This window comes from Acipenser ruthenus, chromosome 1 (genome assembly GCF_902713425.1).
Source record: "Acipenser ruthenus chromosome 1, fAciRut3.2 maternal haplotype, whole genome shotgun sequence".
NCBI classification, from domain to species: domain Eukaryota; kingdom Metazoa; phylum Chordata; class Actinopteri; order Acipenseriformes; family Acipenseridae; genus Acipenser; species Acipenser ruthenus.
In genome coordinates, this window is record NC_081189.1 from 53529721 (window position 1) to 53545218 (window position 15498).

Consider the following 15498-nt stretch of genomic DNA (forward strand, 5'->3'; position numbering starts at 1 on the left):
CAGTAGAGCATTACATCTGAGATTACATATTTGAAGGGAAAATGTGAAACTAATTGTCACGCATACTAGAGTATAGGGCAGGGAGTCTTAGCTAAAAAAAAAAAAAAATGACGTTGCTGATTGTTGCTTTGGTAATGTGAGTTTTTTACCTTTGAAGTGCAAGGCTTACAGTTCTGTGAAAGAAAGCTGCTGGCCTGCTGTTTGAGAAGAGCATAACACTTTTACATTATATGAAACATGCAGAGAAACAATCAGTGTACAGTTAAATATATAATAATATTGATACCAAAGGCAGCATGACAAGGAAGTTTAGAAAACAAGTTTATTAGACAAATTATACACAGAAAGCTTTGCCACTTGTAACAGAGGCCCCAATTTTTTCAGTTTGTATAATATGCAACACAACAACAAAATAGGCCTATATTAAATACTGTACACTGTAATCAGTTGAAATTATCAAATAATTCTGTATGACCTATATATGAAATTAAGAATGTTACAAGCTTAGCAAGTTGTGCATGCTTTTTTTTAGGAACTTGCATTATTCCCCCAAAAATGGCATTTCTGAGATAAGAAATGGGTTTGTCTGTCACTGTAAAGCAATGCTGTAAGATATACTACAAAAACAGTGATGTTGCTACATGATGGACTTTTTCTGAACAGAATTAGCATTGATATTTAAAATCTATACGTTTTACTAATGTTTATTTATGCTAAAGAAACCCCATGTTGTCTGTTTCCTATTATCATTCATTAGCCACAGTTAAGTAAAGTAACATCTAATGCTTGCATCAAACACAGACGTTGCTGCTCTCTACTTACCACATTTGCAATTAGTCTTAAGATAACAAACTGAAAATCTCATCCTAAATGTCTAACATTATGAAATAGTAAGATGGTGTTAGTGAAAGGTTTGGCAGCAGGGTTGGGGTTTTTCTATACTGCACTTTAACAGCCTTTTAACAGTTGGCAATTTTAAAGTTAGATAACACATACTATATTGAGAACTAAAAAAATGAATCAGAAAAGCATATAGAGTTCCAGAACTTTCTAATTTCTCACTGTTTTGCTTGACACTTTGTCATATAGTACAACCAATTTAAATTACAAGGTTTATTCAACTGACAGTAAAACTTTTAAATGAACAGAATTAAGGCATGGGAGAGCCTCTCTTTTAAACACTTTTGGTGCTGTGTAAATTGTGCTTCCTATTTTAAACAGCACAATGCCATCTTAAGTTGTCTTTTCACTGCCACATAGCAAATGCATTTCTAATCACACAAATGACAATCACTTACCATGTATTAAAAAGCACAAAATAAGCCATTACAGCTGATGACACAAACCAGAATTACATTAAAGCACTCAAATTCTGCTTTAAAAAAAGAAAAAAAAGAAAGACAACTCCTTACGTGGTGCATCTTTGTTTAATAAGACATATTCCACTTACTAAAGCTTAGTTATTAAAAAAAAAAAATCTACGGCAAAAGCCATGGCTGCAGTTATCCCCCCACCCCCCAGGCAGTTACCTTAAAAAAACAGTACTGTACATAAGAAAACCTGTCTGCATTTAATAACATATAATCACATTAGATCAGAATGCACTGTTACAGTGCAGAGTCATTTGTTAACTGTTTTTTTTTAATTAAATTTTTTATGTAATTTTATACTGGCATTGTGATGGCTTGAGGCAATCCTGGGTTAAAAAATAAAAGTAAATTGCCTTTCATCAAAACTGGGGTGACGCTCTCTCACGCTGCACGGTTTGCCTTTGGTCCAGTAAATTAACACACAACAGCAGCATATCACTGAATGGAATGTGACGGAAAAAATGAGAAAGAAAGAATACCAAAGTCAAATCAGGCTTGAGTTATTGTGGTTATATGTTGGAGAAAGAGAGCTGCTACTTATACTGAATTTAAAAAGTTACATCCATGTGAATCCATTACACAAGTGTTGCTCCTTTAGAAATTTTGTCCTGAAACGAAAAAATTAAACAAAGAAAAAACCCCAAAAGCTATAATTATTTTTCCCTTTGCCATACTCATATTGAGGTGCCTCGATCGGGGTCGTTGCCAAAGTTGAAGCCAGTAGAGGATGTTTGCTGGTAAGGGATAGTTGACATTGTCTTGATGGGGCTCCTGAAAAAGCCCCCATTGGGAGCCCTTTGTCTGAAAGGGCCAGTTCGGTGATCTTGCACGCCCCCAAAGGTGAATCCGGAGGCAGCTTTAGCTGACAGGCTGCGGCTCAGAGTCTGGATCTGTTCAGGGATGAAGGTGGTGGTGGTGATGTGTGTGTTCCGGAAGTCACTGATCTGCTCCAAAGCTTGCCGTGTGGGCAGCGAGTCGAGGTCCAGAGGAGTCAGGTCAATGGAGGAGGTGGAGAACTGCTTGTGGGGGCTGTCATCTTCTGTGCAGAGGCTATTCACCCGCCGATGGAGGTGCTCCAGGTCCATCTCCTTATCATCCTGGAGACGAGGGGGGAGGGTGTGTGTGGGAGGAGAAACAGATGGTTAGCATCACATTGTAAAATCACACAAAATACACGAGCACCAGGTGAAGAGGACTATACCTAACCTAGAAATGTAAAGTTCATTTAGTGTGCCTTAATGTTTGGTCACTGGATTTGAAGGTGTAAACAGGTAATAATGCAATTGTACCATTTGCACTAGGTTAAGGTAATTCTGGATAGTGTTCTGAATTAAGTCATTTTCTATTTTTATATCACATATACACAGAGAGTAACAAATTAGACTCATTGCATACCAGTTTAGTCATTTCAGTTTTCAATGTGAGTTTGGTTAGTTATACCAAAGCATGTGGTATATCTAATTAACTCTGTAGTGATTAATTAGGCTCTGAAATAATAATTACAGTGACAAGACTTAGGCAGTGTTCACACTGGGTCCGTTTAGAGGGTTGGGTCCGCACTCAGTACGTTTAGTGTGAAGTGTGAACAAAGTCCGCTTGGGAAACGAACCATATCAAGGAAAAAAGTACAGCAAAAAACAAAATGTATCGGAACTACAATAGGGTTACCAGACATCCCAGGCAAACTGAGACTGCCATAGTTTTCAGCATACATTTTTTGTCCTGGTCGAAAACAGTAAAATTGTAATCATCCCAGTTTTGCTTTTGTATTAATTTTTTTGTAATGTATTAGGTTGTGTGTTAGCGCCATTCAAAAATAAACAATTAATAAACAAATTATTATTTGTTTAATCATTCTGATCATGTGTAAACATGTTTTGACAAGATGGCAATGTAATAATGAGTTGTTATGACCTGCAATAAATTCACCCAGTGTTTAAATTGTAAACTATCATTGTGTTATTATATATTAAACTCATATATATTGACAATTTTTGCTTTTAACATTACAAAACAGATTATACAAAACATTTATACTGGAATACAGTGAATTAAAGACAAGCTTTTGGCATAATTCATTTGTGATTTTTGACCATTCTTCAATGCAAAATTGTTCCAGTTCATTCAAATTCCGAGGACTTCTCTTGTGCACAGCCTTCTTCAACTCATACCAAATATTCTCAATCGGATTTAGATCTGGACTTAGACTAGGCCATTCCAGAACCTTGATTTTATTCTTCTTTAACCATTCTGAAGTAGATTTTGATTTGTGCTTTGGATCGTTGTTGTGTTGGAATGTCCAGTTGCACTTTAAACCTAGTTTTGTAGCACAGGGTTTCAGATGATTGGCCAATATCTTTTGGTATGCTATGGAATCCATTTTATCATGAATTGGAACTTAATTTCCTGTGCCATTAGAAGAAAAACAGCCCCATAGAAGGATATTACCACCTCCATGCTTGACAGTAGGTATGGTGTTCACTAGTTTGTTCTGAAGGTGTTTGTGTTTGCTAACGTTTGTGTACCTTTTTGTGAGAAGTGGCTTACCTTTAGTCAGAATCCAAGTGTATTACAAAGCATCTTTGTCTGCGGATGTAAGATTTTTTTTTGTGGCTGATTTATAGATGTTTACAGTGACTCTATCAAGGAAAATGCAGTTCCGAATCTGCCCGAAGATTGAATGCAGAGAGCTGTTGCTGAGGTAGTTTCGATGTTGGAAACGTGCACTTTTCTTGGATTTCCCTGATTTTCACTGGACATGGAGGGCTCTGGAGGGTTTTCTTTATCAGATACACAGAATTGTGGAGATGTGTTGCTGTTTGACAGTATGAGCGGTCACACTGGGGTTGTGCTTTGTTGCAGGTATTAATGAGTCTGTGTTTCCTGTATCATACGACTGTGTGATATGGCAAATATCAACTGGATGAACCCATTGATATATAAACACAATTTCAATAAGAGAATTGTGAATTCCAAAATAAATTAAGCACATTTTTAAGGCATTTAACGTAATATTTAATTACAGTAATACCGTGGACATAGTGTGTGCATGCCTCAGATGCATTCATTTCATTGTTGTACCGATCCACTTGTCAACACTTGAATTGCTCCGAGTCATATAGCAACTGTGCCAGTACGAAACTTGCTTTGTTTGGGTTTTGTATGGATATAGTTATACAGGTATGACGCCGGTAACAACTCCAGTGTGAACAGACATTGTGATACTGTTCTGCAACGATACTGGTATAAAAATGCAAGTGTGAACAGGGCTTTAGAAAGATATTATTATTATTATTATTATTTATTTCTTAGCAGAGGCCCTTATCCAGGGCGACTTATAATTGTTACAAGTTATCACATTATTTTTACATACAATTACCCATTTATACAGCTGGGTTTTTACTGGAGCAATCTAGGTAAAGTACCTTGCTCAAGGGTACAACAGCAGTGTCCCCACTTGGGATTGAACCCACAACCATCCAGTCAAGGATCCAGAGCCCTAACCACTACTCCACACTGCAATAGTGTATACTTTAGGTGGATATTTGCACTGATACAACCTATAAAGTCATGTCAGTTGGACCTCAAAAGGGTAGAATTTTCACAGTGTGCAACGGGCTAACAAGCACAGTGACAGATTTTATTTTATGTGTTTAAAGTTAATTAAAAGTGGATTTCCTTTTGTTTTATTTTATTTTGAAGTCTTATCACACTATTTATTGGCATTCACCTCCAATTCATATAAGTCATAAAAGTAAAATGTAACAATATTTTAATGGGTCTGTGGAGACAGTCACTATAAACTGTATTTTTAACAAAGTGCAAAAACTGAGGGGTTTGTTATGCTAGAAGTGTCCTCCAGGTGTAGTTACAAATATATAATGACACTCTGCAAAGATTAAATAAAATACAGCATGGTTAGTTTTAAATAGATTTTAAATTGGAGTTCATTACTCAAACAAAAAACTTTTGTGGCAGTCAGAAGTAACGATAATGTGAACAATAGTCTGTTCCCAAAACAAGCTCTATACCGATGCCAGCTCCTCCTTTCAAACTATCACAGAGCCAAAGATGGAATGAATGGGTTTTTGGTTTCAGCAATTCCATTGGAATCACAATTTCCTTTTTATAGAAATTGTGGATTTACCTGTATATGAGTTCTGATTTTCGTTTTATGATCTGATCCGGTTTAACCCCAAATTTGAAACCCAAGAAGAAACACCAGCAATACGCAATTCGAAGTCGATGCGTGAATTTGTTGTGTTTAATGTTACAGATAATGCAGTGATAAAGGCAGATACAGTTTTTGCAAACTATCCAGTTTCTGATCATATCGGTCCACTTTGCAAAGCTGCATTTCCTGACTCAAACGTTGCCAGAAAATACAGGTCAGGTTGCAAAAAGCCACTGCAATAATCGAAACCCTGTTTCAGAATTGTCGTTGGGTTATTTTTCACTGAGCACAGAGGGCAGCAGCGACACCACAGAGTTGCCTGAAGTTTAGTTTATACATTTTGTTTTATTATGTTTTGCATAATGAGCTTTAGTGGTACAAAAATCAATGAAAACGTGGCTAAAATGTAATACATTTTCTGCTTTGTTTCAATATTGAGAGTTGCAAGAAGTTTATATATATATATATATATATATATATATATATATATATATATATATATATATATATATATATATATACACACACATACTGAGCATCAAAAGAAACGTATCACTTATATTTGAGCATCATATATTTGGATAAAATTCACTAGATGTGATCAAAAAATGACAAACTCTGTTTTGGAGCAGGTGCAGTGACTTTTTATTGTGCTGATTAACAACTGACATCATGAAGATGCTGCAAAATGATCTGTCGATCTTGGGCAGGTGTTGCGACTCTTGGTCTCCCAGTTCATGACCTGTCATTGACAGAGTTTGTGTCTGGTTATACCGTCTTGCTAGGTTTGAAATTGCTGGCTGTGAGCCAGTCGTCCAGATAATTGAGCAGTTGTCTTTGTCTCAGTGGGTTCAGGATAGCTTCCATGCACTTCGAGAAGGCACAGGGAGCTAAAGAGAGACCAAATGGCAAGACACAGAACTTGTACGCTGGTATATTTAACTGTATGTAAAAATAAAGTGATATCTTGTAACAATTGTAAGTCGCCCTGGATAAGGGCGTCTGCTAAGAAATAAATAATAATAATAATAATAATAATAATAATAATAATAATAATAATAATAATATTATAAATAATATACCCTGGAGTAAATTGGGGTAGTCCAACCATGGGCTTTGTCCCCATCAGACACGCGTGCCTGGGAAAGCCAAAGCTGCCTACATGCAGCTACCAGTGCAGCCAGGTTTCTACCTACAGCTTGGACACATGGAGCAGGTTTCTGTTAACCAAGCGCAGCTCATCCAGCTGTTGTGGTGTGGGCCTGTGGTTCTCGGAGATGGACCGCAGCAAATACAACTGGTAGGCTACCATGATACTGTTGTAGTTCTCTAGCCATTTGGTGAATGCACTAGCTGAATAGGCTCTCTTGAAGATCACCTTAGAGACCCGGCACTGCTTGTTAGGGCAGGCAACGTCCTTAGATAGGAGTGCTATAAATTAGGTACCTGGACCAAGGTGTCAATAGATGCCTCAACCAGCGAAAAATGGGTCAGGCCCAGCTTCTCCGCCTCATGCACCCTCTATATAGGGCTGATTAAGGGACGTGGCGTGTTCCTTAGAGCTTTGGGATAGCTGTTTCTCAAGCGTGTGCTTGGAAAAAGGGGCACAAAACTCACAGAAGCTGAGATTAGCCAGTGCCTCCTTGGCATGCTCTGGCCCCATGCAGGAAGAGCACCTGTCGTGCTTGTCCTCAATAGGCAGACTGGTCTTGCATGTCACACAGCCATAAAACCCAGGTGTGAGTTTGGTACCGGTACGGTATGGGTCCACTGGTTCACAGTTACCACGGGTAGTAATGTACAGGGATGCCCACCTGTACAAGCCACTTGCAAAACCACTCAGTCAGTACCACACACAAGACTGAGGGAAGCCTGCTTGTTAGAGGCACTAACAGTATTTGCAATGGTGATGCAAAAGCAGTCACCAAAATGGCAGAAAGATACTGTGGGAGAGACTGCAAACAATCTCAACCGAAGTGCGCATCCACTAAGAACCTTGGTGTCACCCTTGACTTCTCCCTCTCCTACTCTCAGCACATCTCTACTCTGGCACGCTCCTGTCGCTTCTTCCTCAGCAATACACAGAATTCGTCCCTTCCTCACCGACTAGTTCAGGCTCTGGTACTGTACTGTCCCGCCTCAACTACTGCAACTCCCTCCTGGCCGGCTTTCCTGCCTCTGCTACCTGTTCGCTCCAGCTCATCTAAAACTCTGCTGCTCGCCTTGTCTTTTCCCTTCCTCGTTTCTCCCATGCTACACCGCTGCTCCACTCTCTGTGCTGTCTCCCTATCGCTGCTTGCATCCAATTCAAAACTCTTGTACTCGCCTATCACTGTCTTGAACTTTCTGCTCCCTCCTATCTCCAGACTATCATCGTTGTGTAGAGCCAGTATTATTTAACCGGTTGCAAACCGGGAAAACAGATAAATAAAGAACTGTTTTGAACTGTGAACTTTGTGTCTGTCGTTGTTGGAGTACCTGCATCACCTGTACACCTGAGCACTGCAAACCAATCGATCACAGTCGGACAAGGGCATCTGCTAAGAAATAAATAATAATAATAGTTGGGCAACGAGAGAGTGAGGTTATATGCCTTGAAAGTGGTGAGTATTTATAATTTTCACTTACACTAAAACTCACAGCCAATAAAATCTAGAAGATTCCTCAGACATTTTAGATGTAATCACTAACTTGCAATACAAAAAATGGACAGAGAGAGCAGGCAGGAGGATAAGAAAGCATCACAGTAATCTGTCTAAAAATCTGAGACCTTTGTTCTCCCACAAGTGCTTTTATCACAATCCTCAACACAGAGTACTTATCTGTAAACAATATACAGTGCCGTGAAAAAGTATTTGCCTTATGTCTGATTTTCTGAATTTTTGCACATTTTTCACATTGTATTTGGTCAGTTTTTTTTTGTGGGTTGTAGTAGAATATAGAGGGAGTCAGAGAAAAAATGACATCAAAGTTTGGTGCTTCTTTCATTTGTTTGGTGTGCAAGGTAATCAAACATGCAATCTTCAGGTGTGAAAAAGTTATTGCCCCCCCTTAGTTAACTCAACCCAATTAAAGGGATAATTAGGGTCAGCTGTTTGAGTACTTTGGTTAACAACCAGGCCTGATTTGGGCCAGCCCTGCCCAATATAAATCTGACTAACTTTGGCCCTTACCATCAGAGTGAAGTTGTCAGCACACAGGTTCTAGAGGCACATCATGCCACGAACAAAAGAAATTATTATTATTATTATTATTTATTTCTTAGCAGACGCCCTTATCCAGGGCGACTTACAATCGCAAGCAAATACAAATACATTCAAGTGTTACAATATAAGTCATACAATAAGAACAAGAAATACAATAATTCTCAAGTGTGACAAACCACAATTCAATAATACAGCAGATAATAGTGAAAGTTACATCAGGATATGATTAAGTAGTGATAGTTACATCAGGATATGATTAAGTACAAAATACTACAGATTAAACACTTGGGAGATTACAATATTCTGAGGTACAGGATTAAATGCAGTAAAATAGGGGGCAGATAAGAGCAAAATAAAGCATATTTAAATGAAGGGTGATAGTGTCCCAGGATACAACAGAGGAGTTCTACAGGTGCTGTTTGAAGAGGTGAGTCTTAAGGAGGCGCCGGAATGTGGTCAGGGACTGGGCAGTCCTGACATCTGTAGGAAATTCCTGAAGACCTCCGGAAAAAAGTTGATGCCTATCAGTCTGGAAAGGGTTACAAAGCCATTTCTAAGGCTCCGGGGCTCCACAGAACCACAGTCAGAGCCATATTGTCCAAATGGAGAAAGTTTGGGACAGTAGTGAATCTTCCCAGGAGTGGCCGTCCTGCCAAAATCTCTCCAAGAGCAAGGCGTAAAATCGTCCAGGAAGTCACAAAGAACCCAAGAACAACATCCAGGGATCTGCAGGCCTCTCTCGCCTCGGCTAAGGTCAGTGTTCATGACTCCACCATCAGAAAGACACTGGGCAAAAATGGGATTCATGGCAGAGTAGCACAGCGGAAACCATTGCTCACTAAGAAGAACATGAATGCTCGTCTCAAGTTTGCCAAAAAGCACCTGGATGGTCCTCAACAGTTCTGGAACAATGTTCTATGGACAGATTAGTCAAAAGTGGAACTTTTTGGCCGACATGGGACCCGTTATGTCTGGCGAAAACCAAACACTGCATTCCACAGTAAGAACCTCATACCAACGGTCAAGCATGGTGGTGGTAGTGTCATGGTTTGGGGATGCTTTGCTGCATCAGGACCTGGACGCCTTGCCATCATTGAAGGAACCATGAATTCTGCTCTGTATCAGAGAATTCTACAGGAGAATGTCAGGCCATCCGTCCGTGAGCTTAAGCTGAAGCGCAGCTGGGTAATGCAGCAAACAATGATCCAAAACACACAAGCAAGTCTACATCAGAATGGTTGAAGAACAAGAAATTTAAAGTTTTGGAATGGCCTAGTCAAAGTCCAGACCTAAACCCCATTGAGATGTTGTGGCAGGACCTGAAACGAGCAGTTCATGCTTGATAACCCACAAATGTCACTGAGTTGAAGCAGTTCTGCATGGAGGAGTGGGCCAAAATTCCTCCATGGCGCTGTGAGAGACTAATGGGCAGCAGTGTGGAGTAGTGGTTAGGGCTCTGGACTCTTGACCGGAGGGTCGTGGGTTCAATCCCAGGTGGGTGACACTGCCGCTGTACCCTGGAGCAAGGTGCTTTACCTAGATTACTCCAGTAAAAACCCAACTGTATAAATGGGTAATTGTATGTCAAAATAATGTGTAAAAAAAACTGTAAATTGTATGTAAAAAGAATGTGATATCTTGTAACAATTGTAAGTTGCCTTGGATAAGGGCACCTGCTAAGAAATTAATAATAATTAATAATAATAATCAATAACTACAGGAAGCATTTGGTTGCAGTTATTGCTGCTGAAGGTGGCGTAACCAGTTATTGAGTCTATGTGGGAGATTACTTTTTCACACGGGGGCATTGGGTGTTGCATAACTTTCTTTAATAAATAAATAAAATATGTATCGAATTTTTGTGTTATTTGTTCACTCAGGGTCCCTTTTATCTAATATTAGGTTTTAGTTGAAGATCTGATAACATTCAGTGTCAAAAATATGCAATAATGCCAATAATCAGACAGGAGGCAAATACTTTTTCACAGCAATGTATAAAAAGCAAAGTAGGATTGATTACAAAAAAATCTTGTAGCAGGTATTTAAAAAAAAACTTCTTAAGATGAGGGAGACGCTTATCTTGAAGTGATACACATTATAACAGGTGAAACATCATTGTGTTCATCCAACCCCACAAGCTTCTCCTTTGCAATTGATATAGATCCATTTCTAGTGGGATCATAATATTTTTCATAGGTTAGAGATGTACTGAAGTTTGGAGTCTTTTACCAAGTTCTGAAGTTAGGCATGCAGAATATGTTTTGTTTTGTGATCAAAAGCCCAAGACTTTACTGGATCTCAGTCTAAAAGGGACACCATTAAAATACCAGTGTATTATGCTGGAGACACTCCAATGGTCCTAATGTGGTGCCCCAGTACTGCAATGAAATACCAGCATGTATCGGTTCAAACCATTGCCATGTCCAATATGACAGTATTGCACCATTTAGCCAATGGCTCATACAAGTGTGATTGACCTCATGTTCTAAATTGAACTGTATTGATATGTGTGGTTCAATCCATTGCTATTGTGATCATGTCTAGACTTTCTGTGGGTTTCTGCGGGTGTGAAGAATGACATGTACACTGAGATGAAAAGACACATTTACAGAATATTTTTTTTGCCATTGTACATTCCTGGAGGTACCTCCAGTAATACTGTAAATCCCATCCCTATTTTAATAAATGCGACTTTTGAAAAGCTTTGGAGCTTTTGTGTTTAAGCACAGCAGGGCAGTTTGAACTTGTGGAAGTTATGAAAAAGACTGCTAAACAACTAAACACAGATGTACTTTTTTTTTTTTTTACATCAAGGAAATATCCAACATATACCACTAACTGGTCCAGAGGGGCTGCATTCATTGCTTTCTCAAACTTATATTTGAAAGAATTCTGGACAGATAGAATGCATTAAGGCTATGTCAAGCCAGCTCCTGCCTTTGTACTACTTTGTGACTGTACCCCTACTAGAATCTGAAATATAGAATCTGGGATGTATTGCTAAAAGCCTGTACATACTTCACCTGGGTGCTATTTCTCAAAAGACCTACAGTTTTCAATCAAATGTTTAATATTCTATTAAACTATTGATTTTAACAGCTCTTTTATACTGTTGGAGACATCACTAATCAATATAAAAATTGTTGTAAAAAAGTGGTGTGGTTTCCATGATACCACTAACCTTAATTTATACTGCCTTATACTCCCCTATAGGATGGAACCCCTTTCAGGGAGGGTTAGGTGTGATATGTAGCTATAACTATGGCTTCTTTTCACACTTCTAAGCATGGAAAGGCATTCTCTATGAAGTACTGTAATTCTTATTTGATACAAGACTTACCAAAGTTTTCAGAGGTAAGTGAGTGGATTTTAAAGCACTGGTTAGCAACAACAAAAAATAGGACTGCAAGACAGCTCCTGCCTTTTTACTAAGTTATAAGAGTACCCCTAGAAACTAAAATATATAGCAATCAGTGTGCCTCTCAGAACCAGAGATTCAATGCTTACATTTTTTAATATAATTTAAGGAGCCCTTTATACAACAGCATGTATAAGGTGGCATAGTCTCATTATCAAACATAAGGAACATAGTCTCAACTATAGCTCATGACAAAAGCATTTTACCACATTATTTCTCCAATCCAACAGCCCTAACTACTGAAAGACATTATAATAGGTTGAATTATCTGTTAAATATAGTTGTTACATGGTGTAGTCAACAACCATGCACATAAGCTAATAAGACTTGTGGGTATGTGTATACAAAGCACAGTTACTTACCTCTTTAGATGGTACTCTTGAGCCTTTTCTCTTGTTCCACCATGTCTCTAACATTGCTATGAAACAGGACAGGACCATGCCAGCAGCCAGAATACAGAAGACTCCAGCAAAGCTCTTGATATCCAAAGCGCTTCCCTTCTGCATTGTGCTGACCGAAGAGTAAAGGTCACATTGACTGTCTTTTGGCCACCATTTGTGCTTCAGAACATCCATGTCTCCATTCTGCTGGAGTTCCAATATCCTGTGTAGAAAACAAAATGCATTATCTTCTAATGTTCAGACAAATGTTTACCACTGTGTGTTTTATTTTAGATTTAAATTTGCAGCTGCCTTTGCAGCAATACTAATATATTTTAAGACCCTTTTACTATTTGGCCAACCCAACACTAGATACTATGTTAGTCTCAGAAGTGAGATACCCATGTTCTGTCATCAGAATGTTTTACCTGAGAAATCAGTTCAATAAAGTGTACAGTTCCACAGCGAGCTAGTAGTACGAGTGCCATGGTATGTCCTAAAACAGGATCCGTGATGAAAATTGCTACTTGTGGCTGCTGTCTGGAAGTCGCAGGTTTTTGGTGAAAATCGGCAATGTCGCAGCTCCTCAAAAGTTTTATGAAACCCAATTGTTTATTTCTGAGGTGCTCACAATTGCGAATTGTCGCAAATCGTTTTTGTGAAACGGGCCCCAGGGCTGTAACTTTCAGACCTCTCTGAGCAAACTACTCACTAGGCTCTTCCAGCCAGTCACCTCTCCCTTTTGATCATAGCATATTCGCTGCACTGTGCTACCCGAACCTGTCTTGCTGTGAATAGCGCTCTCTGTTCATCATTTGAAAATACGGTATCCCAATTAAACTAAGTGACGTCCCAATTAAACAACATAAATAGCACTGGGAAGAATTGTCAACGATTGTTTCTATTATCAAGTACAAGTACTGTCACAACGCTCCCTCGGTCTGGAAGAAGGTTCTTTCACCAAAAACAAGTAGAAAAATTGTGAGGAAGATTAATAATAATCAGAGATTGACTGCCAAAGATATTCAAAGTGAATTGGCTGCAAGTAGGACTGGGGTTTCCATTTCAACCATAGGTTGAGTATTGCATGGTGAAGTTCTCAATGGTCACAGGCCATGGAAAAAAAAAACACTCTTTGGAAAACGTCATAAGGACAATCGCTTAAAGTTTGCAAAACAGCATTTGAATGACGGATATGAGTTCTGGTCAAAGGTTTTGTGGAGTGATGAAACAAAAATCGAGCTATTTGGTCATACTGATAGTCGTTACGTTTGGAGAAAGTCTGGTGAGGCGTACAAAGAAAAGAACACCATATCTACTGTCAAGCATGGAGGTGGTAATGGCTTAAGAGAATATGTAGTTTGCAGTGAGATTCATCCTTCTGAGGATCTCTTAAAAGGCACAATTCCATGCAATAGGCCAGAGGTGCACAAACTTTTGCGCGATGACGCGAATAGTTTTTGCATCTGAATTTGGTCACTGGATAACGTAAAATCAGGTGGTTTTGTGGGCGTTGCGCTATTGATCTGTCTCTGCTGCGACGCAACCTGTGTTCTGTGTGAGAGGCGAGTGATTTGGAAATGAGACAACTGCTTCTGCTTCTCTGCCTCCTCTGGATACTACATTGCCAAAAAAATGTACACCTTTCATCACTTTTAAGAATGTGTTTGTTAATATTTATGTATTTACCTAAATCTTAACTTTTTTTATTTATTTAATTTTTTTTAAATGTAGTAGTCGCCAATTATTTTTTATTATTTTCTCCCAATTTAGAATATCCAATTATTATTGAAGCTCAGCTCACCACTACCACCCCTGTGCTGACTTGGGAGCGGCGAAGACGAACACACGATGTCCTCCGAAGCGTGTGCTGTCAGTGGACCGCTTCTTTTAACACTTACAGGCAAGCCCGCAGGCGCCCGGCCAGACTACAGGGGTCGCTGGTGTGCAGTGAGCCAAGGACAACTTGGCCGACCTAAACACACCCCCCAGGCAGAGCTTGGCCAATTGTGCTCCGCCCACTGTGAACTCCCGTCCACGGTCGGCTATGGAATAGCCTGAACTCGAACCAGCGATGTCCAGGCTATAGGGTGCATCCTGCACGCCACGTGGAGCGCCTTTACTGGATGGCGAAATACAAATGTAACCATTACCAAATGGGATATATCTTATAGCCCGAATTACCTGAGTACTTATATCAAAGCTGCTCCTTTAAGAGTCCCGTAGGCATCAGTACTTGAAAGAGAACGTGGGTTTGTTTTCAAACTTGGAACTTTGGAAACTCTTGGAATGAACATTCTATTCTGACATCACGCCATCATCCACAGAACTCTTGAAAAATAACAAGTTTACTACACTGTGTTTCCATTTCTTTCTACACAGCTGAAGGGCTTTTGTCCAAAACATCCTGAAATAAATTTGATTTTTAAAATCATTTAAACCTTTTGTGTACATCCAAAAAAAAACTTTTTTTTTGTTTTTGTATACTGCAGTTATACCTCCCTTCAAACCTATATTATAAAACGAGTACTGTCGGACAAACTGAAAAACCTATTACTACTAGCAGGGTGCTCAGATGTATTTTTAGATTTAAAACAGAAAAAAATCAAGTAAGGGTTTTAATCGATTAAAGATGAATTGATTAATCATGCCAGTGGGTGTTGATTGATTTAAAAAAATCATTGATCGATGCATATAGTCTACCCACATGCTGTAGCAAAAAGCAGTGTGCGAGAAAGAAATCTAAAAAGATGGCGGAGAGTACTTCAAAAGACGGCGACATGCGTGTACAGGGAGATATACCCAACAGTGTTTTTCAGGGTTATTAGGGGGGCGCCAAGACCTGACTGGAAAATAAATTACCTGTTAGTTTAAAGTTTATACGAAAAACGGCCCAACATAACCAACACAGTATTGGTTGTAGTACAGCTGCTAATTTACAGTAATGCAT

General features: G+C 39.1%; 1 protein-coding gene across 1 annotated transcript in view; it reads right to left on the bottom strand.

The window, feature by feature from the left end:
* Positions 1–311: 311 nt before the first annotated feature.
* The window catches only part of LOC117421151 (glutamate receptor ionotropic, delta-2-like), a 662598-nt gene continuing 647411 nt past the window's right edge, over positions 312–15498 (bottom strand). The window contains exons 15-16 of the mRNA XM_034035144.3: positions 12531–12771; positions 312–2467 (exon numbers count right to left, since the gene is read on the bottom strand). Coding sequence (XP_033891035.1) covers positions 2045–2467; positions 12531–12771 — 664 coding nt within the window. The 3' untranslated portion in view covers positions 312–2044. The remainder of the gene's footprint in view (positions 2468–12530; positions 12772–15498) is intronic.